General features: G+C 47.1%; 2 protein-coding genes across 2 annotated transcripts in view; both read right to left on the reverse strand.

The window, feature by feature from the left end:
* LOC142656454 (uncharacterized) overlaps positions 1-25,851 on the reverse strand; it is a 239,633-nt gene extending 213,782 nt beyond the window's left edge. Inside the window, exon 1 of the mRNA XM_075831418.1 lies at positions 25,775-25,851. The gene's annotated coding sequence lies outside the window, so the exon portion shown is untranslated. The remainder of the gene's footprint in view (positions 1-25,774) is intronic.
* The window catches only part of LOC142657127 (uncharacterized), a 30,333-nt gene extending 4,470 nt beyond the window's left edge, over positions 1-25,863 (reverse strand). Inside the window, exons 1-6 of the mRNA XM_075832208.1 lie at positions 25,775-25,863; positions 15,741-15,895; positions 15,075-15,248; positions 14,867-14,990; positions 8,823-8,920; positions 8,544-8,658 (exon numbers count right to left, since the gene is read on the reverse strand). Coding sequence (XP_075688323.1) covers positions 8,544-8,658; positions 8,823-8,920; positions 14,867-14,990; positions 15,075-15,248; positions 15,741-15,818 — 589 coding nt within the window. The 5' untranslated portion in view covers positions 15,819-15,895; positions 25,775-25,863. The remainder of the gene's footprint in view (positions 1-8,543; positions 8,659-8,822; positions 8,921-14,866; positions 14,991-15,074; positions 15,249-15,740; positions 15,896-25,774) is intronic.
* Positions 25,864-27,598: the final 1,735 nt, after the last annotated feature.

Genomic DNA, 27,598 nt, shown 5'->3' on the forward strand with positions numbered 1-27,598 from the left:
AGACTCAGTCTAATGTCCGCCTATATTAAAGGAGAATTTGGAGAGGAGCTTCATACGAAAATCCTCCTCCCCAGCCGGGGCCGGGTTCTTCTTCGTCAAAAAGGACGTCTATCTCGATGACATCTTAATTTTTTCTCCAGGCCCGACGACTCATCAGAGACATGTCCGTCAAGTTTTGCTGCGATCAAGGGAGCCGACAGGCTACAAGACACTTCGATGAATCGATCGCGTTGATCAATCCATCAAAGGGGTTAATCGGCCGGATCGGAGCCTAGCTCCGGTCCTGACCGTTACAGCGGGGTGTTGCACAGCCGATACCCGGCGGTGATAGCACTGGCTCAAGCTGAGCCAGCGCCATCACATACACTACGTCATGGAGCTGTGATTGGTCAGTCTGATTTGACTGACCAATCACAGCGATCGCCGGCAGGAGACCGCTGTGAATGGTCCCCTGCCGTCTTACTGTGCCGATCAACTGTCATAAACAGTTGATGGCACAGTTCTGTCACCTTGTCCTTTGACAGGGTGACAGTTTTTAGCCAGGATGCACTGGTACGTCCCTGTGCATTAAACCACTTCAATGCAGGACGTACCGGTGCGTCCTGGTGCGGTAAGGGGTTAATCCCATCCTCTATATCATTAATAAATAAGTTGAATAATAGTGGTCCCAGCACTGAACCCTGGGGTACACCACATATAACCGGGGACCATTCAGAGTAGGAATAATTGACCACAACTCTCTGGATACGGTCCTTGAGCCAATTCTCAATCCAATTACAAACTATACTTTCTAAACCTATAGTCCTTAATTTACCCATTAGACGTCTGAGGGACAGTGTCAAATCCCTTTGCAAAGTCCAAAAACACTATATCCACAGGGGCCCCTCTGTCTAGGCTTCTGCTCACCTCTTCATAAAAACAAATCAGGTTGGTCTGACAAGTTCTGTCCTTAGTAAACCGTGCTGGCTGTCACTTGTAATACTATTTTTTTTTCACATAATCTTGTATATATTCCCTCAATAGCCCCTCAAACATTTTCCCCACAATGGATGTTCAGCTTACTGGTCTATAATTACCCGGGGAAGACCTAGAGCCCTTTTTGAAAATAGGCACCACATTTGCCCTGTGCCAGTCCCTTGGCACTATACCAGTCACTAGATAATCTCTAAATATTATGAAGAGGGGAAGAGAAATAACTGAACTAAGCTCTTTAAGAACTCTAGGGTGTAACCCATCTGGCCCCGGGGGCCTTGTGTACATTTATTTTATTTAACTTAGCTTGGACCATATCTACATTCAGTCAATTCAGTAAATCATCTGATATATTAACAGCACTGGCACCGGCTACATCAGCTGCTCTTTCTTCTGTTGTATATACAGAGCCAAAGAACCCATTTAGTAACTCTGCCTTCTCTTGATCCCCTGTGACCAACTCCCCATTACCACTATCTAGGGGTCCTACATGTTCAGACCTTGGCTTCTTTGTATTTATATTCTTGTACAATTTTTGGGGATTTGTTTTACTATCATTGGCCACCTGCCTTTCATTTTGTATTTTTGCTGATTTTATTACTTTTTTTTGCAGATTTTATTAAGCTCTTTATAATTTAAAAAGGCTAGAGCTGTACCCTCAGATTTGTATTATTTAAATGCCCTTTTTTTGTCATATATTGCCCTTTTTACAGAAGGTGTAAGCCATGTGGGGTTTAATTTTAGTCGTTTACACTTGTTACCTATAGGAATAAATTTTGCACTATAAATTATACAAAGTGGATTTTAAGATTTCCCATTTATACCTTTATTTGACATTAGATGTTTCCATGTCCTGAATTGCAGCCCTCATGCTGGGGAAATTGGCCTTCTTAAAATAATAGGCAAAATGTAACTATATTGTGGTCACTGTTACAGAGGTTTTCACGAACATTGACATTCCCAACAAGCTCCGCATTATTAGAAATGAACAGATCCAACAGAGCTTCACCTCTAATCGGGTCTTCCACAAACTGGCCCATAAAATTTTCCTGCAACAGGTTGAGGAAATTTTTTCCCATCGCAGTTGAAGCTGAACCATGATACCAATTAATATCCCGGTAATTAAAATCTCCAATTATCACGACAGTACCCCCCTGTGCAGCCCGCTCCATCTGTTTATATAGCTGTCCTATCTCCTCAGTTATATTGGGGGGTCTATAGATTACAACAAAAGTAATTTTTTCAGTGTTTACCTCCCTTTGTAATTCCACCCACAAGGTTTCAATCTCCTCACAATCTTCACCCACTATTGTCTTTCACACGCAACTCCATATCACTTCTCACATACAGACATACACCACCGCCTTTCCTATTTGCCGTCTTTCCGAAAGAGTGTAAAACCCTGTGCCCAGTCGTGAGAAGAGTCCAGCCATGTTTCTACAAAACCAACTATATCTATATGTTCCTCCAGTACCATAATAATATCCTGAACATGCTGGAGTTTTAGTTCTCTCATCTTATACCTCCTTCCATTAATGATATCAGATAACAGTCTGGACATGCTGGGAGTTGTAGTTCTCTCGTTAGATCATCTCCCTGTAATGTTGTCTGATATTCCATAATAGCCTGGGAATTGTAGTTCTCTCTTCATATCTCCTCCCTGTAATGTCGTCTGATATCTCATCGTAACAGCCTGGATATGCTGGGAGTTGTAGTACTCTCCTCATATACTCCTCCCTGTAATGTCCTCGGATATCCCAAAATAGCAGCATAGACATATTGGGAGTTGTAGTTCTCTCTTCCTATGTACTCTTCTATGTAGGCCTTTGCTTATTCTGGTGCTGCAGCAGATTTTCTAGATTCTAATTTGGCAAAGAAGTTGGAGATTATCCCTGCACCTCCGGAGAAACCCATTGACATTTGTTCGTTGAATGGTACTCCCGTGTCTGCAGGGTCGGTAAGATGCCGTACTCCTGGTCTGAAGTTTTCAGAAGGAAGTATCCACTGTGAGGCTATTTTTCTTCTGTTAGTTCTCTGTCCTATTCTACAATTATTTTGGAGTATCCTTGGTTGTTCCTCCATAATTCAGTGTTTGATTATACTTAAGGAGAATTAGTGCAGTAGGTACGTTTTGTTCAGGGAGATGTTTTACTTCCCCCGATTCTAGTTGCAGTCACCAGGGTCTGCCTGTTGAGTATAGAAAATTTGTAAATGTTTTGTGTGACAAAACTGCTGATGTTCTTCCTCCTCATAGAGTATATGACTGCTCCATTGATCTAGTTCCACGTTCCAAAAACCTTAAGGCGGACGCCCTTTCTCGCAGTTTTCTACAGCAAAATGTGGAGACCCCTGTACGTTCTTTCATCATTCCTCCTGATAAAATGGTGACAGGGCCAACAAAGCATATTTCTGATTTACTCTTGCAGATTCAGTCTCAGGAACCTCCAGAGAAACCCGCCCAATGGTTGTTTGTTCCTAGTGACCTTAGACCTGCTGTTCTTTTAGAGTGTCATGGCAGTAAGTTGGCGGGTCATTCAGGTGTCAATAAGATGTGTAAGACCTTGTCTCGATCAGTTTGATGGTCAGATATGAGGAGAAATGTAGAAAGGTTTGCTGGGGAATGTGACATCTGTGCTCGCAATAAGATATCTACAGAATTACCTTTTGGTCAGTTAGAACCTTTGCCAACTCCCAGGAAACCTGGACACACATATCCATGGACTTTATTTTCGAGATAAGCAGATCCGGGGGGAGAGATACCAAATAGGTTGTTGTAGACAGGTTCAGTAAAATGGCCCATTTTATACCCTTGTCTGGCTTGTCCTCTGCCGATAAGCTGGCTACTCACTTTGTTCAACTAGTGGTGAGACTTCATAGTATTCCTGAAAATATTGTATCTGACATGGGTTCACAGTTTGTGACTCAATTTTGAAAGGCCTTTTGTGCAAATCTAGGTATTGATTTGGGTCCTCCACCACTTATCATCCACAGACCAATGGTCAGACAGATAGTGAACCAGACATTAGAGCAATATCTCCGGTGTTGTTTCAGATCTACATGATGATTGGGTCCAGTTTTTGCCGTGGGCAATTTGTTTATAACAATTTGTGTCATGCATCCACTAATGTCTCTACATTTTTCTGTAACTATGGTTTTCATCCATAGGCATGTTCATTTACCGTCAGTGTGGGTTTTGACATTCCATTGCTCAGACTGAGGATTAAGATGTTGAAGTCAAAGTGGAGTAAGGTCCATGTGGCTTTGGGCTCAGCTGCCCTTCGTGCTAAACGCAAGTTTGAGCGCCACCTCAGGCCACATAAGTTCAAAGTGGGAGATAGAGTGTGGTTGTCCATCAAAAACATCAGTTTAAGACAACAATGTGGCAAGTTGGGTCTAGATTTATTGGTCCCTTTAAGATTTTAAGACAAATGAGTCCAGTTTCCTTAATAGTGAATTTACAACAAAGCATGAGAATGCCCAGGACTTTTCATTGTTCTCTTTTTAGGTCTGTTTCCACTTTCAGAAGGGCGATCTGTAGAACTCCTTCTGTTTTGGTCCATTGTCAGCCTGAGATTGTGGTCCAGAGGATCCTTGATTTTGAATGGTGTGGAAGACAACTCCATTACATTAATTTAAGAGGTAATGGCCCAGAGGAAAAGTCCTGGGAACAGCTAGAAACATCCATGCTGATAAATTGAGAAGAGCCTTTCATGCAGCCAATCAAGATAAACCAAGTATTAAAAGGGAATGTGTCGCAAATTAAACCTTTTTTTTTAAGTGTCGTTACTTATTTCTATTATATTTTTTACGTTTTTTGCTGTATTTTTTTTTTTTTCCGTATGGTGGAAAGTATTACAAATTAAATAATAATTTGACATGTTTTCCAATGTTGGCCACCATGGGGAGCACTTCCCAGAATTACAGCAAGGTGAATAAGGCAAAGCAACCTGACTCACAGCTGCTGTAAATGTGGGAGGGAACCTCACCCCCCCTCTCACAAGCCAGGTAAAGGTGTCTTCAAATTGCTAAGCAGTGTCTGGCAGCCATATTGGGTGTGATTCTGCAGCTGGAAGAAGTTATAGGACACGCTTACTAAACAAAGGGAAAACCGATCCTGATTTTCAGCAATTTTTTAATCAAACTCGCGTTTTTTTAACGGACGTTTTTGGAGCTGTTTTTCTATAAAGTCAATGAAAAACGGCTCCAAAAACGTCCCAAGAAGTGATGTGCACTTCATTTTGGTCGGGCGTCTTTTTACGTGCCGTTTTTGGAAAACTACCACGTAAAAAACGCCCTGTCGGAACAGAACGCCGTATTTCCCATTGAAACCAATGGGCAGATGCTTGTAGGCGTTCTGCTTCCGATTTTTCAGCTGAAAACATTGTGTGTGAACATACTCCTAGGGTATGTGCACACGCTAACTGCATTTACGTCTGAAATGACGTATTTGCTCGTACTCGCGTTTTGCGAGGCGTCAATTACGGCAGTAATTTGAAGCTGTTCTTCATGGAATTCAATGAAAAACGGCTCAAATTACGTCCAAAGAAGTGTCCTGCATATAATGTATATAAGTGTCCTGCACTTCTTTGCCGAGGCTGTTATTTTACGTGCCGTCTTTTGACAGCGACGCGTAAAATAACAGGTCGTCGGCACAGTACGTCGGCAAACCCATTCAAATGAATGGGCAGATGTTTGCCGACGTATTGGAGCCGTCTTTTCAGGCGTAAATCGAGGCGTAAAACGCCTCGTTTACGCCTGAAAATAGGTCGTGTGAACCCAGCCTTAGAATGATGAAAGTGAAGTGAATGACTTTTCAGTTGACCGGTTCACACACCGTGTATTTGACATGTTTGGGGGATGTGTGTGTGTGTGTGTGTGTGTGTGTTCTCGCCGCTGATTCTTCAAAACAGCTGATAAGCGGCTATGAAGTATCAGCGGCGCCCGTGCACACTCCGCTCTGCCACACACACACACACGGGAAAAGTCTTAAAGGGGTCGTCCAGGAAAACATGGCGCCGCACCTGTCCTCAGGTCGTGTGTGGTATTACAGCTCTGTCCTATTCACTTCAATGGAGGTGAACTGCAATACCAGACACAACCTGAGGACAGGTGCGGCGCTGTGTCTCCAATCCGGACACCACTTCTGTCCTGAGATGACCCGACGGGGGAGGCGGGTGTCAGAGCCACCCACCGCCATAAGCGCAGACAGAACCACACAACTATGGCATGAGGGCAGGGCTTGTCCTGAGTGCACTGTCTCTTGTTATGGACAGAGTTATAGTCACATGAACCCCGTCTGATGAACCGGTAACCTAGGTCCGATCACATGACAGAGGGGGTCACCAAAAACCCTGTGCACCCTCAGGCCGTCCATCCAGCCCTTTCCTGGTTATATCTGCGTCTGGGAAAGCTGGGTCACCACCATTACCCCTCATACTGGAGTGTTAAGGGATGTGACTAATGAACCTCTCACACTCCAGTAGGAGGGATAATGGTGGTCACCCAGCTTTCCCAGACCCCTGAACGATAAATCTCTCTAGTTGTGCTGAGACTGTTTGGGAATGTGACTAATGAACCTCTCAGTCTCAGCACAACTAGAGAGATTTATCGTTCAGGGGTCTGGGAAAGCTGGGTGACCACCATTACTCCTACTGGAGTGTGTTTGGGGATGTGACTAATGAATCTCACACTCCAGTAGGAGGGGTAATGGTGGTCACCCAGCTTTCCCAGACCACTGAACGATAAATCTCTCTAGTTGTGCTGAGACTGAGAGGTTCATTAGTCACATCCCCAAACAGTCTCAGCACAACTAGAGAGATTTACCGTTCAGGGTTTTCCCAGTACAGTTTCATCATGTGTCCTTCACACAAGGGAGGGAGGGGGGGGCCGTTTCGGGGGTCACGAGAGCGGGGGTCTGTGAGGTAGAGAGTGGGACATGCAGAGACGCACATCTTACCTGCAGTGCAGCTGGTCTTCAAGATGGCGCCTGCTCTCTCCCTGCAAACAGCTGCTCTGCTCTGTGTGACTCTGACCTGCGTCTGCGCAGAACAGAGCCATAGTGCAAAGTCAATGGGACGGGTCCCGTTCATTGACTCCTATGGACTGTAGCTGCCGTATTCCATGTCTGTATGTGTCGTTAATCGACACATACAGAGATGAAAAACAAAATGGCAGCCCCCATAGTGAAGTAAAAGTTAGAAAAAAGTAAAAAACAAACACACACATAAATAAAAGATTTTATAATAAAACACTAAATGCAACTTGATATAAAAAAAAATTTTTTCGTCACACCTTTCCTTTAAGGGATCGTCAGCCCTCCTTGTAGGGCATGGTAATGTTACGATTAGCAGCAGGACTTCTGCTAATCAATGATTTCAGTTATCTCTATGTTTGGTGTTGCTAGGCAATGCCCTTGGTCTGTGTCTGGATTTGGTCATCATTTAGCTTTGCCTGGTTAATTAGGGCGGAGTTCTTTTCTGGGGGCTAGTATATACTTCAGGCCTGGATTACTCATGTACTGGTTATACGGTTTCTGTCATGTGCTAAATTCTTTACAGATTCTAATTGGTTTTTCTTGTCTATGTGTTTGTTTGTAGTGTGAGACCTGTTGGTCCTCCGAGATCTAGTTTTTGTAAAGTGAGTTTTATGTGTATCTTGGGATCAGTAGTTCCACTTGTTTGTTTGCTTTTCCTGTGCATTTGATCTACTGCCAAGGTGTTGTCTTTCCCTGCTGTGGGATAGTATTCAGATAGGGTCAGTTAGTGCTGTTCATTCTTTTCCACTGTCTATTCATCTGTTAAACTAGCAACTAGTTTAGTAATGCCCTATCTCCTAGCTAATCTAATAGGCACTGTCACATTGATAATGCTAGTGAAAATTGTGCGTTTAGAAAAAAGCTTATGACTTTTAAAATAATAAATATGTAAATGAGCCTTTATTAGACAAGTGGGTATCAACAGCAGCAATTCTCTTTTCGGTGAAGCTACCTCACAGCCTCTGACGCTGTCCTATTAGCACGAAGCTGCTTTATACTGTGCGAGAGAATGAAGCTGGAGGGAAGGGGGATCACTTTAAACAGCCATATCTCGGGCTGTGAACCACCTAGAACAGTGGTATATGAAAGATGAGATTCTAATGTTTCATATGACACCAGGATCGCAGTTCTAGCTGTGACACAACCGGAGATATTGCCAGTTAAATACACAGTCGGGAATGGAAGCTGTATACTATAGGATCACACTGTGTTGCTGGGCCGGGAAGGGGTAAAAGCTGTATGATGATTGGAAAAAGTGTCCTACAGAAAACATTACACCGCCCAGCGAGAAAAGAGTCACCTCCTTTTTGGCTATTAGAGCTAAATTAGCATATATATATAAAAACACCCATCAACAGCAAAGCGCCTATTAGATTAGTTAGGAGATAGGGAATTAATAAACTACTGACAGATCCTCTAACTGCTTTCATGCTATTCATCTGCCATCCACTCCATTTATGCGTCTCCATCTTCTACTACCCTTAGTGTTCGGTTCCGCTTATCGCTGAAGTCACTTTATGAATTCATTATTACTTACCTGTGGTAACACCTCCTGGAATTTCCTCCTCAACTTCACTCTTACACGGTTGATCGCCCCTCACCCGCTCTTCTTCTGCTTCATCCTCCACTTTAATATTAGTCAGATCTTCCCCCTGATTTCACATATGTAACAATTTAGTACAATACAGCAGAGTGCGAAGAATTTAACACATCAACATAAGAAACCACCAAAATTTATGACCACATCTATGACTGCAGGACCAAAAAGCTCCACACACCCCTATATAGATCTGGTATAGGGCTCAGCGTCATCTACCTGAGGATTCCCTGGGACATTGTGATTTTGCTCTGGAGAGTCCTGGGAATACAGAGGACTGGGACATCTCTCTGGTGGATTTCTTCTACTGAATCCATCTGTAGGAAACACACAGTGGATCAATACATGACTATTGTATATCTGTCTATATATCAGACACTTCTCTCAAGACCTGCAATTCCATGTTTAATTTTAGAGCGTAAATTAAAATTATAGTATTTGTGTCCCCACCACTGTTCCCTATAAAGTACGCGGCTGTGCTCACTAAACTAACACTAAGTCCGCGCACCTTCATGGGCGGTGGGTGGATGCAGTGGCAGATCATGCCCGGTGGTGTCGCTAGCACTGGAGGGCGGACCCGGCGCTAGCGACAGCCACATTCACTTGCATCTGCGTCCTCAGGATGCAGATACAAATGATGCAGCCTATAATGCGTTGGGAAGACCCCCTTCGCAGGCTGGCATGATAACGTCACTGCATAATGCTGGTCTGCGCAAGCGTCCTGCCCGCAAGGCTGTGCAGCGCTCCGTCCATTGCGGGAATGAGGCAAGGTAAGTACAATATAAGGCTATGTGGCACTATTTACAAGAGATGGGGCTGTGTGGCACTATTTACAAGAGGGGGGCTGTTTGGCACTATATACAAGAGGGGGGCTGTGTGGCAGTATATATAAGGTGGGGGCTGTGTGGCATTATATACAAGGGGGGTTTGGCACTTTATACAAGAGGGGGAGAGCTGTGTGGCGCTATCCACAGGGGGGCTGTGTGTGGCGCTATCCACAGGGGGGCTGTGTGTGGCGCTATCCACAGGGGGGCTGTGTGTGGCGCTATCCACAGGGGGGCTGTGTGTGGCGCTATCCACAGGGGGGCTACCACAAGCAATGACTAAGGACCTAGTGAAGGTCTGAAACACGTAGGCTACCGCCTATCTCTCTTCTTCTCTCTGTACTTTGGACGATACCCACTTGTCACTAACTGTTGCTCGTAGCTTCTCTGCTACGATTTTAACCAAGACAAAATAAAACTTGGGAACAGATTCCCGTTTTAACAGAAATTGCACTCTCAGCGCTGGATCCAACTCCCCTGTTTATGAAGTATCTCTTGCGTGTGCCGACACGAGGATCCGTGTGCTGATTCCCATACCCTTCTTGTGACAAGGTGAGCTGGAGGATTTTTTTCACATTTTTTTTCTGTATATGTGGTGCTTTACTTTACAGTGTTTAACACAATTATATTCAGGAGCATAGTGTTTGGTGCCATTATATTTAGGGGCACAGTGTGCGGCACCATGATAATTTTATCTTTGTTTATAGGTGTGGAAATGTAGGAAAAGTGATGAAAATCCGCAGAAATGGGTCATGGCTGGGAGAATTCGCCATAAACTTTATTATAGGAAATCCTTGTATTTCACAAAAAGTCTTTGTGCAGTCCAGGACTGATAGACAAATGGATGTTACCATTCCCCTTGTCAGGAGGACGTGTCCCTTCACAGTGTGATATGGTCTGTATGTAGGGACACAGCCCTTTGACAAGGGGAATCGGAACACCCATTTGTGAATACTTACATAAAAAGGTAGTGCTAACAATAGTTTATAACTGTCTATTTTACTGGTGTACTTGTAATATTATAGTATTTATAAAAGTAATTAAAACAAACTCAAAATAAGTTTTCTTATGGTCTCATTTAGTACGCTATATTAGGGTATGTGCACATGAGAAGTGGCTTTTACGTCTGAAAAGACAAACTGTTTTCAGGAGAAAACAGCTGCGTTGTTTCAGACGTAAAAGCTCCTCCTCGCATTATGCGAGGCATCTTTGACGCCCGTAATATTGAGCTGCTCTTCATTGACTTCAATGAAGAACGGCTCAAATTACGTTGCAAAGAAGTGTCCTGCACTTCTTTGCCGAGGCAGTCGATTTACGCGTCGTCGTTTGACAGCTGTCAAACGACGACGCGTAAAATGACAGGTCGTCGGCACAGTACGTCGGCAAACCCATTCAAATGAATGGGCAGATGTTTGCTGACGTATTGTAGCCGTATTTTCAGACGTAAAACGAGGCATAATACGCCTCGTTTACTCCTGAAAATAGGTCGTGTGAACCCAGTCTTAGTGTTTATTGGGGGTATTACTTTTGGTCATCGGAACGCTCACCATTGATGGAGACTTGCCTTGCTCCCTTACTGCTCCGCTCAGGAGCTGCTAAGTCTGAGAGTGAAAATTGGTCCTCTGCCAACTGTGCTTAGGTCCTAGTGGTAGTTCGCAGGTCTGATGTGGCCGATGGGCAAATGAGAGCTAATGGTGTCACAGGGGAGAGACGGCTTTTTACTCTATAATAATAATATTACGCTATAATATTCAACGTACACACATTAAAGCGGCAGGACGCATCTCTTAAGAATGCCCTGCTAGGCAAAAAATGCCAAGGTGTCATGTGCTTTTTAGACGCTAAAGCAGAGCCATTTTTTGCCATAAGGACCGAGATAATTTTTTTGTTTTTGCCTCCTCACATTCCATCCATTATAACTTTTTATTTTATTTTTAAGGCTGCACAGTAATTCTCACCAGAATCAGTTGTGCATCAGGAACAACTCTAGGATAAGTTTGCTTGCAGATTCAAGCAGGCCTCCAGCATCAGGTACAATTTACCTGAGGAAGAGCTCAGATCGACCTTGAGATGCGTTGTACGTTCCTAATAAATCTTCTTATACTTATCTACACAACGGTGACAGCGCCCAATCTATTCCTGATTTCTTCCGATCACACTGGATGTCTTACAGTTATTTGAGGCCTTATTCTTTGCGGGACGAGTCATATTTTTTTAGGAATCATATTCGGTTAAAGGACAGGTGTCGCGAAAAAATTTTTTTTATATGTTTTTGCTTTTAGTATGTTATTAAAATACATTTTATTTATTTGTGTTTTACTTTTTTCTTTCTTTTACTTCTCTACGGGGGCTGCCATTTTTTTTTCATCTCTGTATGTGTCGATTCACACATACAGAGATGGAATACGGCACATACATCCCCATAGTGAATGCGAACGGGAGCCGTTCCATTCACTATAGTGTACGCCGTTGGTGTGGGAACAGCGCATGCGCCGCTCCCACACAGTCCAAATGGAAGGTATTCGGCCGAGTGACATCCGGCGCCATTTTCATGTGAACTGGAAGCCGCGGCCGGACAGTAAGATGACTACTTCCGGTCGCGGCTTCCGTCCATATGTTCAGAAGCAAGGACTAGGAGAGGAGGGAGCGGACAGGGCGGAGGCAGCGGCAGGTAAGTTATGTTTGTGTATATTCGTGTTATACTGTGTGATTACACTGTATCTAATCCTCCTACACTGTGCATTCGCTCAAAAAATGGCGGCACGCAGTGTAGGAGGTTTGAACATTCAACCCCCTCCTTTCTCCTGGCACTAGCCAGGATAAAGGAGGGGGCATTGTGCGAGCACACTAGAGCGAGTGTGTCTATCCCAAATCTGCAGCATAAAGCAATGAGGTTGCTTTACCACATTGCCAATGCTGCAATTTTGTTAATTGCTCCCTCTAGTGACCAGCACATGGAAATGTTATAAATTAGAATCTAATTTATAATATTTCCTGACCTGTGAATTTTTTTTTAAAAATTAGAACAATGTGTAATCATTTATTGACTAACAGTTTAACAAAAAAAAAATGTTTCTTTTCTAGCGACACATTCCCTTTAAATACATCCTGGTGCTTTATCTTCCCCAAGTAAACAATGCAGTGCACACGCACCCGACTGTCCACGAGATGTAAAAGAAAACGTGATTCATCAGACCAGGCCAACTTCTATTACTCCATGGTCCAGTTCTGATGCATGTGCCCATTGTAGGAACTTTTAGCGGTGGACAGGGGTCGGCATGCCAGCCTCAACTGCAGTAAGCTGTGATGCTCTGTGCGATCTGACATTTTTCTATCATAGCCATCAGTAAATTTTTCAGCAATTTGTGCTACATTAGCTCCTTTGTGGGATCGGTCCATTTGGACTAGTCTTCGCTCCCCATGCGCATTCAATGAGCCTTGGGCGCCCATGATACGGCCTCTGGTTTATCGGTTGTCCTTTCTTAGACCACTTTTTGCTTGCACTAACCACTGCATACCGGGAACACCCCACAAGACCGGACGCTTTGGAGATGCTGTGCCCTGGTCATCTAGACATCACAATTTGGCTATTGTCACAATCGCTCACGTCCTTAAACTTGCCCATTTCTCTGCTTCCAACATCAACTTCAAGAACTGACTGATCACTTGCTGCCTAATATACCCCCCCCCCTCCCGCCCATTGTCAGAAGCCATTGTAACCAGATAATCAATGTTATTCTCTTCACCTGTCACTGGTTTTAATGTTGTGTCTGAACAGTGTGTGTGTGTGTGTGTGTGTGTGTATGTGTATGCATGAGTGTATATATCACAGTCGAAGTGAATTGTATAGTGGATGTATGTGTGTGTGTGTGTGTGTGTGTGTGTATATGTGTATGTAGAACAGTGGAAGTGGACTGTACAGTGAATGTATGTATGTGTATATTTATGTATGTGTGTGGATTGTACAGTGTATGTATATATTTATGTATGTGTGTGGATTGTACAGTGTATGTATATATATCTGTATATGCGGATTGTACAGTGAATTTACAACGTCACTAAAGTAAAAAGTGAATGTGGAAGAAATGGTCAGTTTGGAGATAATAAATCCACATCCCTCGTCATTCTCTACCCTCTCGTGTTTTTTAACCTTTAATAACTGGTGTTGGGGAAACTAAATGTTAAAGTTTTTATTTATTAGAGCAATTTAAAGAGTTCTGACATTTCGATGTGCAGAAAGTGCCGTTCTTCATATATTTCCATTGTGATCCTCAGAGTCAGGATTAGCAGAGCGACATATCGGAAGCTGTTGTTCTCCTGAACTCTCACTGAAGTTGCTCAGACTTGCCCGGTTTCTTAACCCCTTCCCGACATACAGTTACGTCATAGCCGGGTAGGGGATGTATGGAGCGGGCTTATAGGCTGAGCACGCTCCATACAAAGCTGATGTGTGCTGTATAATACAGCTGACACTTCACAGTAACGGGCGGGATCGAGCTCGAGAGCGATCCCGCTAGTTTAACCCGTTACATGCCACAGTCATTAGCGACTGTGGCATTTAAATCGTTAGAAGCAGATGGTTGTTATACGTAGGCCCCCATGTCTGCCATCTTTGTGCTCCTATTACCACCTACCTCTGGCAGAGCTTAACAGAAGTCTGTCAGAAAGACGATATACTGCAATACATTAGTGTTGCAGTATATAGTGCAAGTGATCCAACGATCACTGGTTCAGGTCCCCTAGGGGGACTAATAAAAAAAAAAGTAAAAATCTGTTAAATAAATATTTTTCATTATGTGAAATAAAAATTATTAAAAAGTAAAAGAAAAACCCCTTTAACCCATTTTCCTACTAAAAAAATAAACAAAATTTGTATTGCGGCATCCGTAAAAGTGTGAACTATTTAAATATACTATTTAATCCGCACGTAGTACACCATAAAAATAAGAAGAACATATAGACGCCAGAATCGCGTTTTTTTGGTCACCTCATCTCCCACAAAAAAATGGAATAAAAAGTGATCAAAACCTCGCAGGTACCCCAAAATGTTTTTATTAAAAACTACAACTTGTCCCGCAAAATATATGCCCTCATGCCGCTCAATCGATGAAAAAATTAAAAAGTTATGGCTTTTGGAAGGTGGGGAGGAAAAAATGAAAATATGAAAAAATGGCTGCGGTGGGAAGGGGTTAAAATATGGGCGTGGTCTAAAGGAACAATAATAATAATTACATTATGACGTGTGGGCCAGTCTCACCCTGGAAGGAAAAAAGACTCACGTGATGAATTACCCTCCCCACAAATGTGCATAGATGTGTAATGTAATGGCCCCCACATCACAGATTTACAGCAGGAGTTCTCAACATGGCTTCAACATGGCCGCCAGTCCAGCCTGGGCCCACAGTAATGCCAAACATATATATATCTGTCTCTTCTCACCTTGTGATGTGCGCGGCCGGTAGTTCTCCATCATGACCTCCTCGTACAGATCCTTGTGTCCTTCTAGATACTCCCACTCCTCCATGGAGAAATAGACAGTGACATCCTGACACCTTATAGGAACCTGACACACACAATGATAAAGTCATCACCCAGACACCTTCAGTGCTGTTACTGTAGAATTTCCCAGCATTCCCAGCAGTGTCACCTCTCCAGTCAGCAGCTCAGTCATCTTGTAGATCAGTTCTAAGATCTTCTTCTCATGTATCCGGGAGTAAGGGGGAGGCTCTGTGATGTGGCTCGGACTACTGTTCCATCCTCCTGACTCATGGATGATGGGAGTCGTACAGTCACCCGATGTCTTCTTCACTATTGTGTACTCCTGTGTATGGAGAGAGACACTTAGAGAACTCAGCACAGTATTCCCCCCTCAGTAGAAAGAGGGAGATTGTGACCCCGCTGTATAGAGCTCTAGTGACCCTACATCTGAAATACTGGAGACCTCACCTACAAAAAGACATTGAGAAAATAGAACGAGGCCAAAACTAATAAGGAAATAATATTGGAGGGGACTAGATGGATCATGTGCTCTCCTCCTGCCGTCATCTTCTATGTTTCTATATAGAGGTCATCCTGATCCTCCTGGTTCCTTGTCATTCTCATTGCTCTACAACATTACTATTGCTGCATTGGTGACATGACACATAACTGACCATATTGTTGGCTGATCTTCAGCTTTTCTACTGTTGGCTTCTTGACGTCACTTGGAAGGTCTGGACGCTGTTATACAGGACACCGGATTCTTCCTATTACTTCCTATTATGTATTGTCCCTTCCCTATGTGTGACTTGTTCTATAATGTAGAAAAGTTTACCTCTCCGCTCAGTAGGTAGATGATGTCCAAGGTGAAGTTTAATATTCTTCTGCTCATCTCATTCCTGTCCTTGTCCATTCTTGGTGAGTCTTTCAGGAGAAAGAACGTTGTGGAGGAGAAGATGGGAAAACTGGTGGATCTAGTACTGCAGAGGTCTTTATGAGGAGAAGAGAAGATGGAAATCATACAGGGGACAACATCATGTGTGACATACAGAACCTCACTTATTGATCATTGAGAGAAACATCTCAGAGCCGTCACCACATGGAATAAAGGGGTATTCCCAACACGGACATTTCTCCCCAGGATATGCCAGAAATGTCTGATAGATGCGGCTCCACCTCTGGCCGTGCTCGGCTGTTTCTGGAACTCCTATACAAGTGAATGGAGAGAGTCGTGCACATGTGTGGTCATTTCTCCACCTGGATCCAGTCATCCCCTCACCAGGTTAGTTGGGGCAACCCGTTCTCCACATACAGATGGGACCCCATTTATCAGACATTTATGACATCTCTCTCAGGTGAGAATCTGCAGCTTAGAAGAGTAAAATGAAGACATTTCCCCGCACAATGAAGACCTGACGCCTTACAACTTGACACATGGCGGATACTGGGGAGACATTGCTCGCATCTCACAAGACATGATACACTATGCAGTCAGTGATTGATATGAACTTTGAGGTTCTGCAGCAGCTGAGGTGACATTATATATAAAGGGAACATGCAGTGTGATCTCTTATCATGTTATGGCGCAGGAGTAGTTCAGCAGATTGATAACAGAATTTAAATCTTTTTCTCTTTGAATTCACTGGGAGACACAGTATCATGGGTATAAGCCGCAGTCACTAGGAGGCTGACACTAAGTAAATATAAAAAAAAAAAAGTATGGCTCCGCCCAGTAGGGTTTTAACCTCTGCTGAACACTCAGTTTGTACCAAGAGCAGTAGAAGAACAGAGAAGATTTAACACAATATGTTTTCCATGAGAAAAGCAACCTCAAGAAGCCCAAAAACATAACAGTAAAGAAATAGGGCGGAACCTGTGTCCCCCAGTGAATTTAACTAGAAAGAGATTTTACTGGTAAGTAGAAAAATCCCGTTTTCTCGTTAAAGTACTCACTGGGGAACACAGTACCATTGGACATCCTAAAGCAGTCCATAAGTGTCGGAAAAAAGAATCATAGCCATGCGAGCAGCCCAAACAATGGCTGTTTGCAACACCATCCGACCCAAACTGGCATCAGCAGAGGCCAAAGAATGGATCCAGTAAAACCTCAGAAAAGTATGTAACGAGGACCAGGTGGCAGCTTTACAGACCTGAAGGGCAGAAACCTGACAGAGCACCTCCCAGGAGGCCCAACTGCCCTGGTATAATGAGCAGTGACCCGGAAGGGAGGTTACCTACCCTTAGCAGAGTAGGCCTTTTTAACGGCCAACCAGATCCAGCTAGCAATGGTGGCCTTTGAAGCCCGGCCAATCCTATGAGGGCCCTTAGGAACAACAAATAGGGAGTCCGACTTTCGGAAGGACTTCATAGCTTCAATGTGGACCCGAGTGGCTCTGACGACATCCACGCAATGTTAGGCACGTTCACGTGGATGAGAACGTTTAGAACAAAACGAAGGAAAGACAATGTCCTCATTAAGTTGGAAGGAGGAAGCCACCTTAGGAAGGAAAGATGTAAATGGGCGTAGCACGACTGTAGCGCCCATGGCCGCGGGCCGTCGGGTTCACTCAGCTCCCGACGCCCGCAGCCATGGATCTGTGAGCGCTGGCCTCTGTCTCCATCCTAGGAGATGCCAGCGCTCACTTCCGCTCCGTCCGGCTGGGTCCCGTACGGTGCGCGCGCACGCTCGCGCCCGCTCTTAAAGGGTCAGCGCGCGCCCATGAAGACAATGATAATTAACGCACATGATTTCCTGCTCTATAAGAATGCCCCAGCCCTTCTGATCCTTGCCTGAGCGTTGTTAGTCTTTCCCAGTCTGTCTCGCAAATGGTCCCTTAGTGTCTCCCGTTCCAGCTGTTACCCGTGCCCTGTTACCGTTCCTGTATTCCGCATTGTTCCTGTGCCTACCCGTGTTCAAGTGCCATCTGCCACGTCAAGTGTCATCTGCCACGTCAAGTGCCATCTGCCACGTCAAGTGCCATCTGCCACGTCAAGTGTCTTCTGCCACGCCAAGTGCCATCTGCTCATCGGATACTGCCCGCCACGTCTGGCGCCACTTTCCGCACCTGCCTCCATCCGTGCTGAAGCCACAGTCACCGCCCGGACTATTTCAGGTACCTAAGCCTTACTGTGTGCCATCTTACTTTCACATAGACTGTGACCTGGTCAGCTGCCTCCCCGCTACGGCAGAGCGGCCTAGTGGGTCCACAAACCCAGTGTCCGTGACAGTACGCTCAGGCCATGGAACCCGCTGGCCAGCCCAAGATCCCAGTATAGAAGATTCAGACAGAGATGCATGACCTACGCACTCGTCAGGATCAACTCCTTGAGGCCGTGAATTCTATTCTGGTCCGCCTGGATCTACTCGCTGTTCCACCCCCGGTTCTTCCTCCAGAGACTGTTGCCGTGCTACTGCCTGTTGCTCCCCGTTTGTTCCGGATCCTCAGTTCCTCTGCATCATCGCTACGACGGTGACCCCAGAGCATGCAGAGGATTTCTTAATCAATGCACGGTGCATTTTAGGCTACGGCCTCATCTCTTCCCCTCCGAGGAGGCTAAAGTAGCGTTCATTATCTCCCTCCTCGCTGGCAAGGCCCTCGCATGGGCGAACCCAATCTTGGAGCAACAGGGACCTGTATCCCTCGGACCTAGCCTTGTTCCTGCAGTCCTTTCGTGCCGTGTTCGAGGAGCCGGGTCGAACATCCTCTGCCGCAGCCACTCTGTTGACCCTCAAGCAAGAAGGCTCCACAGGTGGGGAGTATGCGATCTCCTTCAGTACCCTAGAGGCCGAGCTGGCATGGAACAATGAGGCACTGGTGGCGACCTTCTGGCAGGGACTGTCCTCTCACATCAAGGACGAACTGGCAGCCCACGACCTTCCTTCTACCTTGGATGCCCTCATCCTGTTAGCCACCCGGGTTGATATGAGAATCCGGGAGCACTCTCAGGAGGTTCGTCAGGAGAGCCGGGCCCACAGACCAGCACCTCCTGCCCAGAGACCACAATTGTCCACTCCTAGTGCGCTACCTGAGGAACCCATGCAGGTAGACAGAGTCCGGTTATCTGAACAGGAGAAGCAGCGCAGACGCTCCTCTGGACTTTGCATGTATTGCGGCCTCAAGGGTCATTTTGTGCGTAAATGCCCACAGAAACCGGGATACTCCAGTACCTAGGGTTGGTTGGAGAGGCAACTCTAGGTGGAACGTCTCCAAACGTTAAAACCTCTTCCAAATTATCGATACCTGTGGCCATCGTCACCGGACAGACTTCACATCCTTCCTCCCCTATCTTGACTCTGGAGCGGCTGCTAATTTTATCCACCAAGATCTAGTGGATCGGTTTCAACTACCCACAGTCCGTCTGGAGAGACCCCTGGCAGTTGCCTCTGTGAATGGTCTACCGCTGCCTGATCCAATCATGCTCATCACTGAGCCGGTGACATTACGGGTCGGAGCTCTTCACTCAGAACAGATCTCCTTCCTGGTACTACCCACGGCTATCAATCCTATCCTGCTGGGTCTGCCATGGCTCCGTCTACACGCCCCGACACTCGACTGGAGTTCTGGAGAGGTTCTTCAATGGGGCTCCAGATGCCATAGCCATTGCCTGTCACAAGTCCGTCCTGTTGTGCCCCCTCTGCCTCAGTCACTCTCCGATCTACCTTCTCAGTATGCCAGTTTTGCGGATGTCTTCTGCAAACGAGAGGCTGAGACGTTGCCTCCACATCGGAATTATGACTGTCCCATTAAACTGGTTCCCAATGCTCCTCTTCCCCGTGGACGAGTATATCCTCTCTCCTTGCCAAAGACTTTATCGATGTCAGCCTATATCAAGGAGAACTTGGAGAGGGGTTTTATTCGAAAATCTTCCTCCCCGGCCGGGGCAGGATTCTTCTTCGTTAAAAAGAATGATGGATCTCTCCGACCCTGCATTGACTACCGTGGTCTCAATTAGATCACGGTCAAGAACAAATACCCGTTGCCACTCATTTCCGAGCTGTTTGATCGCATAGAAGGAGCCAAAAAATGTTTCCAAGCTAGATCTGCGGGGGGCCTATAATCTAATCCGGATTCGCCGGGGTGACGAATGGAAGACGGCATTTAACACCCGCGATGGGCACTACGAATACCGAGTGATGCCCTTCGGACTGTGTAACGCTCCCGCAGTATTTCAGGAGTTCGTTAATGACATCTTCCGAGATCTCCTCTATACGTGTGTTGTAGTTTATCTCGATGATATTCTAATCTTCTCCCCAGATCTGATGACCCATCGGAGGCACGTTCGTCAAGTTCTTCTGCGACTAAGAGAGAATCGCTTGTATGCCAAGTTAGAGAAATGCACCTTTATAAAGAGGTCTTTGCCCTTCCTGGGCTATGTCATCTCGGATCAAGGCCTTAAGATGGACCCTGAGAAGTTAAAGTCTGTCCTGGAATGGCCACGTCCTCAAGGCCTAAGGGCCATACAGCGGTTCCTGGGTTTCGCCAATTTCTACCGGCAGTTTATTCCGAACTTTTCTTCTCTGATGGCCCCCATCTTTACCCTTACCAAGAAGGGTGTGAACGCCAAGGTGTGGACTCCGGAGGCAGAGTCCGCATTCATTAGCCTCAAGAAAGTCTTCACTTCAGCTTCAATCCTCCATCACCCTGACATATCTCGGCAGTTCTCACTGGAAGTGGACGCTTCCTCGGTTGGTGCAGGTGCACTTCTGTTTCAGAAGAGCTCCAAAGGAAAGGCAGTAGTGTGTGGCTACTACTCAAGACTGTTTTCCTCTGCTGAGCGCAATTATTCCATTGGAGATCGGGAGCTACTGGCTATCAAATTGGCCCTGGAGGAGTGGAGACATCTTCTGGAGGGCGCTGCTCACCCCATCCTGATCTTCACCGACCACAAGAATCTTACTTACCTTCAGTCCGCTCAAAGACTGAATCCTCGTCAAGCCAGGTGGTCACTGTTCTTCATCCGTTTCCAATTTCTGCTCCACTACCGTCCTGCGGACAAGAACATGAGGGCCGATGCCCTGATCATTCGAAACGGAAGACACGGTGGAGTCCCTTCAGACGATCATAGACCCATCCTGCGTGGTCACCGCCAATCCTCTGCAGCTTAGAAATATCCCTCCAGGGAGAACTTTTGTTCGGTTGGCAGACAGAAAAAGAATTCTCCGCTGGGGACACAGTTCTAAACTAGCTGGGCACGCCGGTGTCCGTAAGACCCAAGACCTGATCGCTCGTCACTTCTGGTGGCCCACGCTACCTAAGGATGTTCTGGACTTTGTCTCTGCTTGCACGGTGTGTGCCTCCAACAAGGTGGCTCACAGCAAGCCTGCCGGCCTGCTTCAACCCCTGCCTGTACCCAGTGCCTCCTGGCAGCACATCGCTATGGACTTCGTCACGGACCTTCCTCTCTCGGCAGGATGCAACACCATCTGGGTGGTGGTGGACCGGTTCTCTAAGATGGCACATTTTATCCCGCTGACCAGCCTACCCTCTGCTCCTCAATTGGCAATTCCTTAATCTCTTCACAGCACGATAACTGGGTACAGCTTCTACCATGGGCGGAGTTTTCATATAATAACCACACAAGTGAGACGACCACTTCCACTCCGTTTCACATCGTGTACAGTCAACATCCCAGAGTTCCTCTTCCAGTGTCAACTTCATCTCAGGTACCCGCTGCTGACTCTGCATATGGGGACTTCCTGCAAATCTGGCAACAGACCCGGTCCTCTATTTTGCTGGCGGTAGATACCAAAAGAAGAGAGCTGCCTCAGTATCTTCTTGGGACTAAAGTCTGGCTGTCCTCTCGAAACATTCGCTTGAGGGTGCCTTCATACAAGTTTGCTCCCAGGTTCCTTGGTCCCTTCGAGATCCTGCAACAATGCGGCTGCCCCCTACCCTCAGAATCCCTAACTCCTTCCATGTGTCCCTCTTGAAACCAGTGGTCCTGAACCGCTACAGCAAGACCGCTAGTTCCACAGTTGCTTCCAGCGGTCCTTCTGATGTATTCGAGGTAAAGGAGATCCTGGACCGCAAGAGGGTAGGAGGAAGGACTTTCTATCTGGTGGACTGGAGAGGGTTTGGTCCTGAGGAGAGGTCCTGGGAGCCAAAAGAGAACCTCAGCGCCCCCTACTCTTATTAAAAAGTTCCTCTCTCACTCTGGTCCCAAGAAGAGGGGGCGTAAGAGGGGGGATACTGTAGCACCCATGGCCGCGGGTCGTCGGGTTCACTCACCTCCCGACGCCCGCAGCCATGGATCTGTGAGCGCTGGCCTCTGTCTCCCTCCTAGGAGATGCCAGCGCTCACTTCCGCTCCGTCCGGCTGGGTCCCGTAGGGTGCGCGCGCACGCTCGCGCACGCTCTTAAAGGGCCAGCGCGCGCACATGAAGACAATGATCATTAACCCACACGATTTCCTGCTCTATAAGAATGCCCCAGCCCTTCTGATCCTTGCCTGAGCGTTGTTAGTCTTTCCAAGTCTGTCTCGCAAATGGTCCCTTAGTGTCTCCCGTTCCAGCTGTTACCCGTGCCCTGTTACCGTTCCTGTATTCCGCATTGTTCCTGTGCCTACCCGTGTTCAAGTGCCATCTGCCACGTCAAGTGTCTTCTGCCACGTCAAGTGTCTTCTGCAACGCCAAGTGCCATCTGCTCATCGGATACTGCCCACCACGTCTGGCGCCACTTTCCGCACCGGCCTCCATCCGTGCTGAAGCCACAGTCACCGCCCGGACTATTTCAGGTACCTAAGCATTACTGTCTGCCATCTTACTTTCACATAGACTGTGACCTGGTCAGCTGCCTCCCCGCTACGGCGGATCGGCCTAGTGGGTCCACAAACCCAGTGTCCGTGACAACGACCTTGACCCTATGAAAAACCGTAAACGGAGGTTTGCAGGACAAGGCTGCCAGCTCAGAAACTCTACGGATAGAGGTGATCGCCGCAAGGAGAACTACCTTCCAAAATAAGATCCTGAGAGAAACTTCCCACAAAAGGTTCGAAGGGTGCAGCCTGGACCAGATTGAGATCCCAAGGTTCCAGAAGAGACGGATAAGGAGTTCCAACGCGTTCTAATGGTACAAGTTACCACACAGCCTAAGCGTTGTATACCAACATATATCTATATTTTTTCTATTGACCAGCGGCAATAGTGTTTGACAAAGGCCAAAATGTGTCCGAAACGTTACTACTTTTTGCCTCATTCTATAATAAAACCAATTTTTGCATACTAAACTAAGGAATGCTTGAGTTTACCTCTTCAAACTTCCATCCATTGTGATGACTTGCCAGTTGATAGTTGTTGGGTTTTTCCTGAAAGATGTCAGGGAAAGACATCCACCACAGCAGCTCCTCCTTGATTGAAGGGGGCAGACGGATCAGATCCAAGGACTCCGGAGACTTGTCCCAACTAGATAGAATAGCCAGCTAGAGATCGGGAGTAAAATTTAGCAAATGGGACTGCCATGAAGTCCCCAAGACTTTCATGAAGGGAATGGCACAAGGAGCATTCCTGTGGAGTACTGTCACTGTCCTGTTTGAAAGGTGCCTTCACCAGAAGATCGTCCAAGTATAGGATAACCGCTATACCCCTGCATCTGAGAAAAGCCATGGGCGCCGCCATGACCTTGGTGATGACCCTTCAAGCCATGGCCAGCCCAATGGGGAAGGTCATAAACTGGAAATGCTCTGAACCTACTCCAAAGTGCAAGAACCGCTGATGTACTTGAACAATGGGAACATGAAGATAAGTATCCCTGTTATCTATTGAGGACAGGAACTCGTCAACCTCCAAAGAAGCGACCACCAATCGCAGAGACTCCACGCAAAACCTTTGAATCTTCAAATATCGATTGAGACGTTTTACATCCAAAATGGGTCGAAGAGATCCGTCCTTCTTTTGTACTCTAATAAGGGATGGAATAAAACCCTTTGAACAGTTCTGGAGTTCATACTGGGACAATTGCTCCTTGATGGAGGAGGCTTTGAATGGCTTGAGAAAAAGCTTGGGCCCTGGAGGGGCACCGAGGGGGCGTTGACAGGAAAAAACGCCCAGGAGGGCAAGAAAACTGTATTTTGTAGCCTGTCGACAACCTCCCACACACAGGCATCTTTGATATTTTCAAGCCATGTCTCCTGGAAGAAGAGCAGCCGTCCCCCAATACAAGGGAGCAGCTCAGATGAGGGCAAATTTTAAGTGTGTGGTAGACCACTGTGCCGGAGCATTTCTAGCGGGTCTGTTGCAAGGCTGCCAGGAGTTTCTAGAACGGAAAAAATGTCTATGCGTTCGGAAGGGAGTTCTGCCTCTGACGTGGGGCCGAGTACCAAAATGAACGAAATCATCTTTCTCTGCTGACTGAGGGAACTTGGCGTCGTCTTTGACAACATTGTTGAAGTAAAGTGCTCCTTCTTCCTGTAGCTTCAGAAATGAGTTTGACCAGGCCATGTCCATAAAGGAGATCCTGGGCAAACGGAAAAAGGTTTTCCTCCTTCCTAGGGTCACTGTCAGTATCCCAGTTCCTAGTCCAAATGGCCCAGCGGACAGCTACCGCATTAGCCATGGCCTTAGCCGACCTTTGGGCAGCTTAGACAGAGACATCACAGATGCATTTAGACATCTGCAAAAGCTCTGCAGCTAGCAGGGAATTATCCACTTGGGAGTCCCCCGAATCAATTGTGTCCTGTAGTTGAGTATTAGTTCAATACTAGGAATGCTAAACAAATATGCTGCAAAAGGTGGTCTGACTGAAGCTGCGACCATGCTGAAAGTGGCTTTAGCCATAGACTCCACTTCGGCACCAACATGAACCTTTAAGGCGGAAGCATCTGCAAACGGAAAGGTAGTATTTTCATAAAGCCGGGCCATTGTAGCATCTACCTTGGGGTGAGCTGACCATTTGGCAATACACTCATCAGAGAAAGGAAACATAGTCTGCACTGTTGTACAGATGCATAGACCGGTCAAAGTGTTTCCATGAATCAGAAAACAATGTCAAAACCCTTGTGATCTGAAAAGACCAGAGGGGGTTGCCTGTGGAGCTGCAATAACTCAAAGAAGTTGGTTCAGATATAGCTCTTGAATGAAAAGAATGGAGGACGCCTGTAGCATTTTTGTCCAAAGAGGAAACAGAGGAAGAATGATACGGTTTTGATTTCCGGGCCCGCTTTCGGGATGCACTGGGAGAACTAGAACGAGTGCAATCCAGGGAAGAACGTCTGTGGGCCTAAATGGACTGTGGTGCCTGAGAGGGATCAGACAATTGGGACGCTAACTGCTGAGGAAGGCGGTGTTTTCCCATTTTTTCTCTAAAGTAACGTAAAAAAACAGAACCAGAAACATAAGTGGAATAACGGCGTCCGTGAGAGTCAGAAATACAACAGAACGTTATTTACCCGCACGGCGAACACAATAAAACAAAACACCACAATCGCGGTTTGTTGAGAAGACGGAAACAGAACCCGTCCTGGTGGTTAAGGGGTTAACCTGCGGGGCGGATTATAGACACGCAGGATATTGGATTTATACCGCGGATTCGCTGCGCATTTGTTGCAAAAATTACCCATTAAGTTCAATGGAAAGTCAAGTTCCGCAACAAACGCCATTGTTCCCAGAATCCTCTGCGGCTCCACCGCGTGTTCACAGCAACGCTGCAGGTTACACATATATAAAAAAGAAGGCGTCATGTGACCCCTGCAGCCAATCACAGGCGGAACATTCGCTGCGTGTGAACATTCCCTTAAACCGCGCGGTGAACGACATTAACAAGAAATGTATAAAAGTCAGTGAATAAGTTGTATGTCCCGAATATTATGTCATTACAAAACACGACTCGTCCCACAAACCATCCGACCACTACAAAGACCAGAAATAACAACTTACCCCAAAGAGGCCGGCACTGGAGGGGTTAATCCCGGCTAGGAGTCCAGTGGGCGGGGTCACTCAATGATTGACAGCTCTCTGTACACACACTCATACAAGGGTGACTGATAACAGAGAGAACACCCGACCAGCGTTGCTCCCTACCTCATACACGGCAATAGCTGAGGACCTGTGCTGACGTCACCACAACGTGACCAGGGCAGGAGGGGCGGAGCTTATTGGTGAAGAGAAGTGGTGGATGAAGGACCTGTGATGATTATCACGTGATATGAGGGGCGTAACTCTTTGAGGGGGCGATGCTACTGTACTGCGTAAAGTGATGATCACGTGTATTGAGGGGGCGAGGCTCTGTGAGGTACGGGCCTATGCCACCTCTCCACTGATAAGCCACGCCCTCCCTCCCCGGTCACATGGTGGTGGCGTCATCACTGGTCCTTCAGATGTTGCCGTGTATGAGGTAGAGACGCAGGTCGGGTGTACATGACTTCCGGTCATCGCTGTTGTTTAGTGTTCTCTCTGTTATCAGTGAGGACATTTCCCATGATGCAGTAGTAAGGTAAGGTAAGGTTACATGAATTCATTTCTGTCCGGTTTCGGTGCGTTTTTGATTGGCACAGTGTTGGTAATTATTATTATTTATTTTAAGCGATGTAAATATGAAATACAGGAGGGTTTAACCCCTTGGTGTCATCAGATCTGTGCAGCGCAGCCCCCCCCCCCACCACCACCTGTAGAGAGCGCTGTGCTCCCCCCCCTCGTGTATAGTGTCCCACAGCTCCCCCCCTCGTGTATAGTGTCCCACAGCTCCCCCCCTCGTGTATAGTGCCCCACAGCTCCCCCCCTCGTGTATAGTGCCCCACAGCTCCTCCCCTCGTGTATAGTGCCCCACAGCTCCTCCCCTCGTGTATAGTGCCCCACAGCTCCCCCCCTCGTGTATAGTGCCCCACAGCTCCCCCCCTCGTGTATAGTGCCCCACAGCTCCCCCCCTCGTGTATAGTGCCCCACAGCTCCCCCCCTCGTGTATAGTGCCCCACAGCTCCCCCCCTCGTGTATAGTGCCCCACAGCTCCCCCCCTCGTGTATAGTGCCCCACAGCTCCTCCCCTCGTGTATAGTGCCCCACAGCTCCCCCCCTCGTGTATAGTGCCCCACAGCTCCCCCCCTCGTGTATAGTGCCCCACAGCTCCCCCCCTCGTGTATAGTGCCCCACAGCTCCCCCCCTCGTGTATAGTGCCCCACAGCTCCCCCCCTCGTGTATAGTGCCCCACAGCTCCTCCCCTCGTGTATAGTGCCCCACAGCTCCTCCCCTCGTGTATAGTGCCCCACAGCTCCTCCCCTCGTGTATAGTGCCCCACAGCTCCTCCCCTCGTGTATAGTGCCCCACAGCTCCCCCCCTCGTGTATAGTGCCCCACAGCTCCCCCCCTCGTGTATAGTGCCCCACAGCTCCCCCCCTCGTGTATAGTGCCCCACAGCTCCCCCCCTCGTGTATAGTGCCCCACAGCTCCCCCCCTCGTGTATAGTGCCCCACAGCTCCCCCCCTCGTGTATAGTGCCCCACAGCTCCCCCCCTCGTGTATAGTGCCCCACAGCTCCCCCCCTCGTGTATAGTGCCCCACAGCTCCCCCCCTCGTGTATAGTGCCCCACAGCTCCCCCCCTCGTGTATAGTGCCCCACAGCTCCCCCCCTCGTGTATAGTGCCCCACAGCTCCTCCCCTCGTGTATAGTGCCCCACAGCTCCCCCCTCGTGTATAGTGCCCCACAGCTCCTCCCCTCGTGTATAGTGCCCCACAGCTCCTCCCCTCGTGTATAGTGCCCCACAGCTCCTC

The sequence above is a fragment of the Rhinoderma darwinii genome, chromosome 1, assembly GCF_050947455.1.
Source record: "Rhinoderma darwinii isolate aRhiDar2 chromosome 1, aRhiDar2.hap1, whole genome shotgun sequence".
NCBI classification, from domain to species: Eukaryota; Metazoa; Chordata; class Amphibia; order Anura; family Rhinodermatidae; genus Rhinoderma; species Rhinoderma darwinii.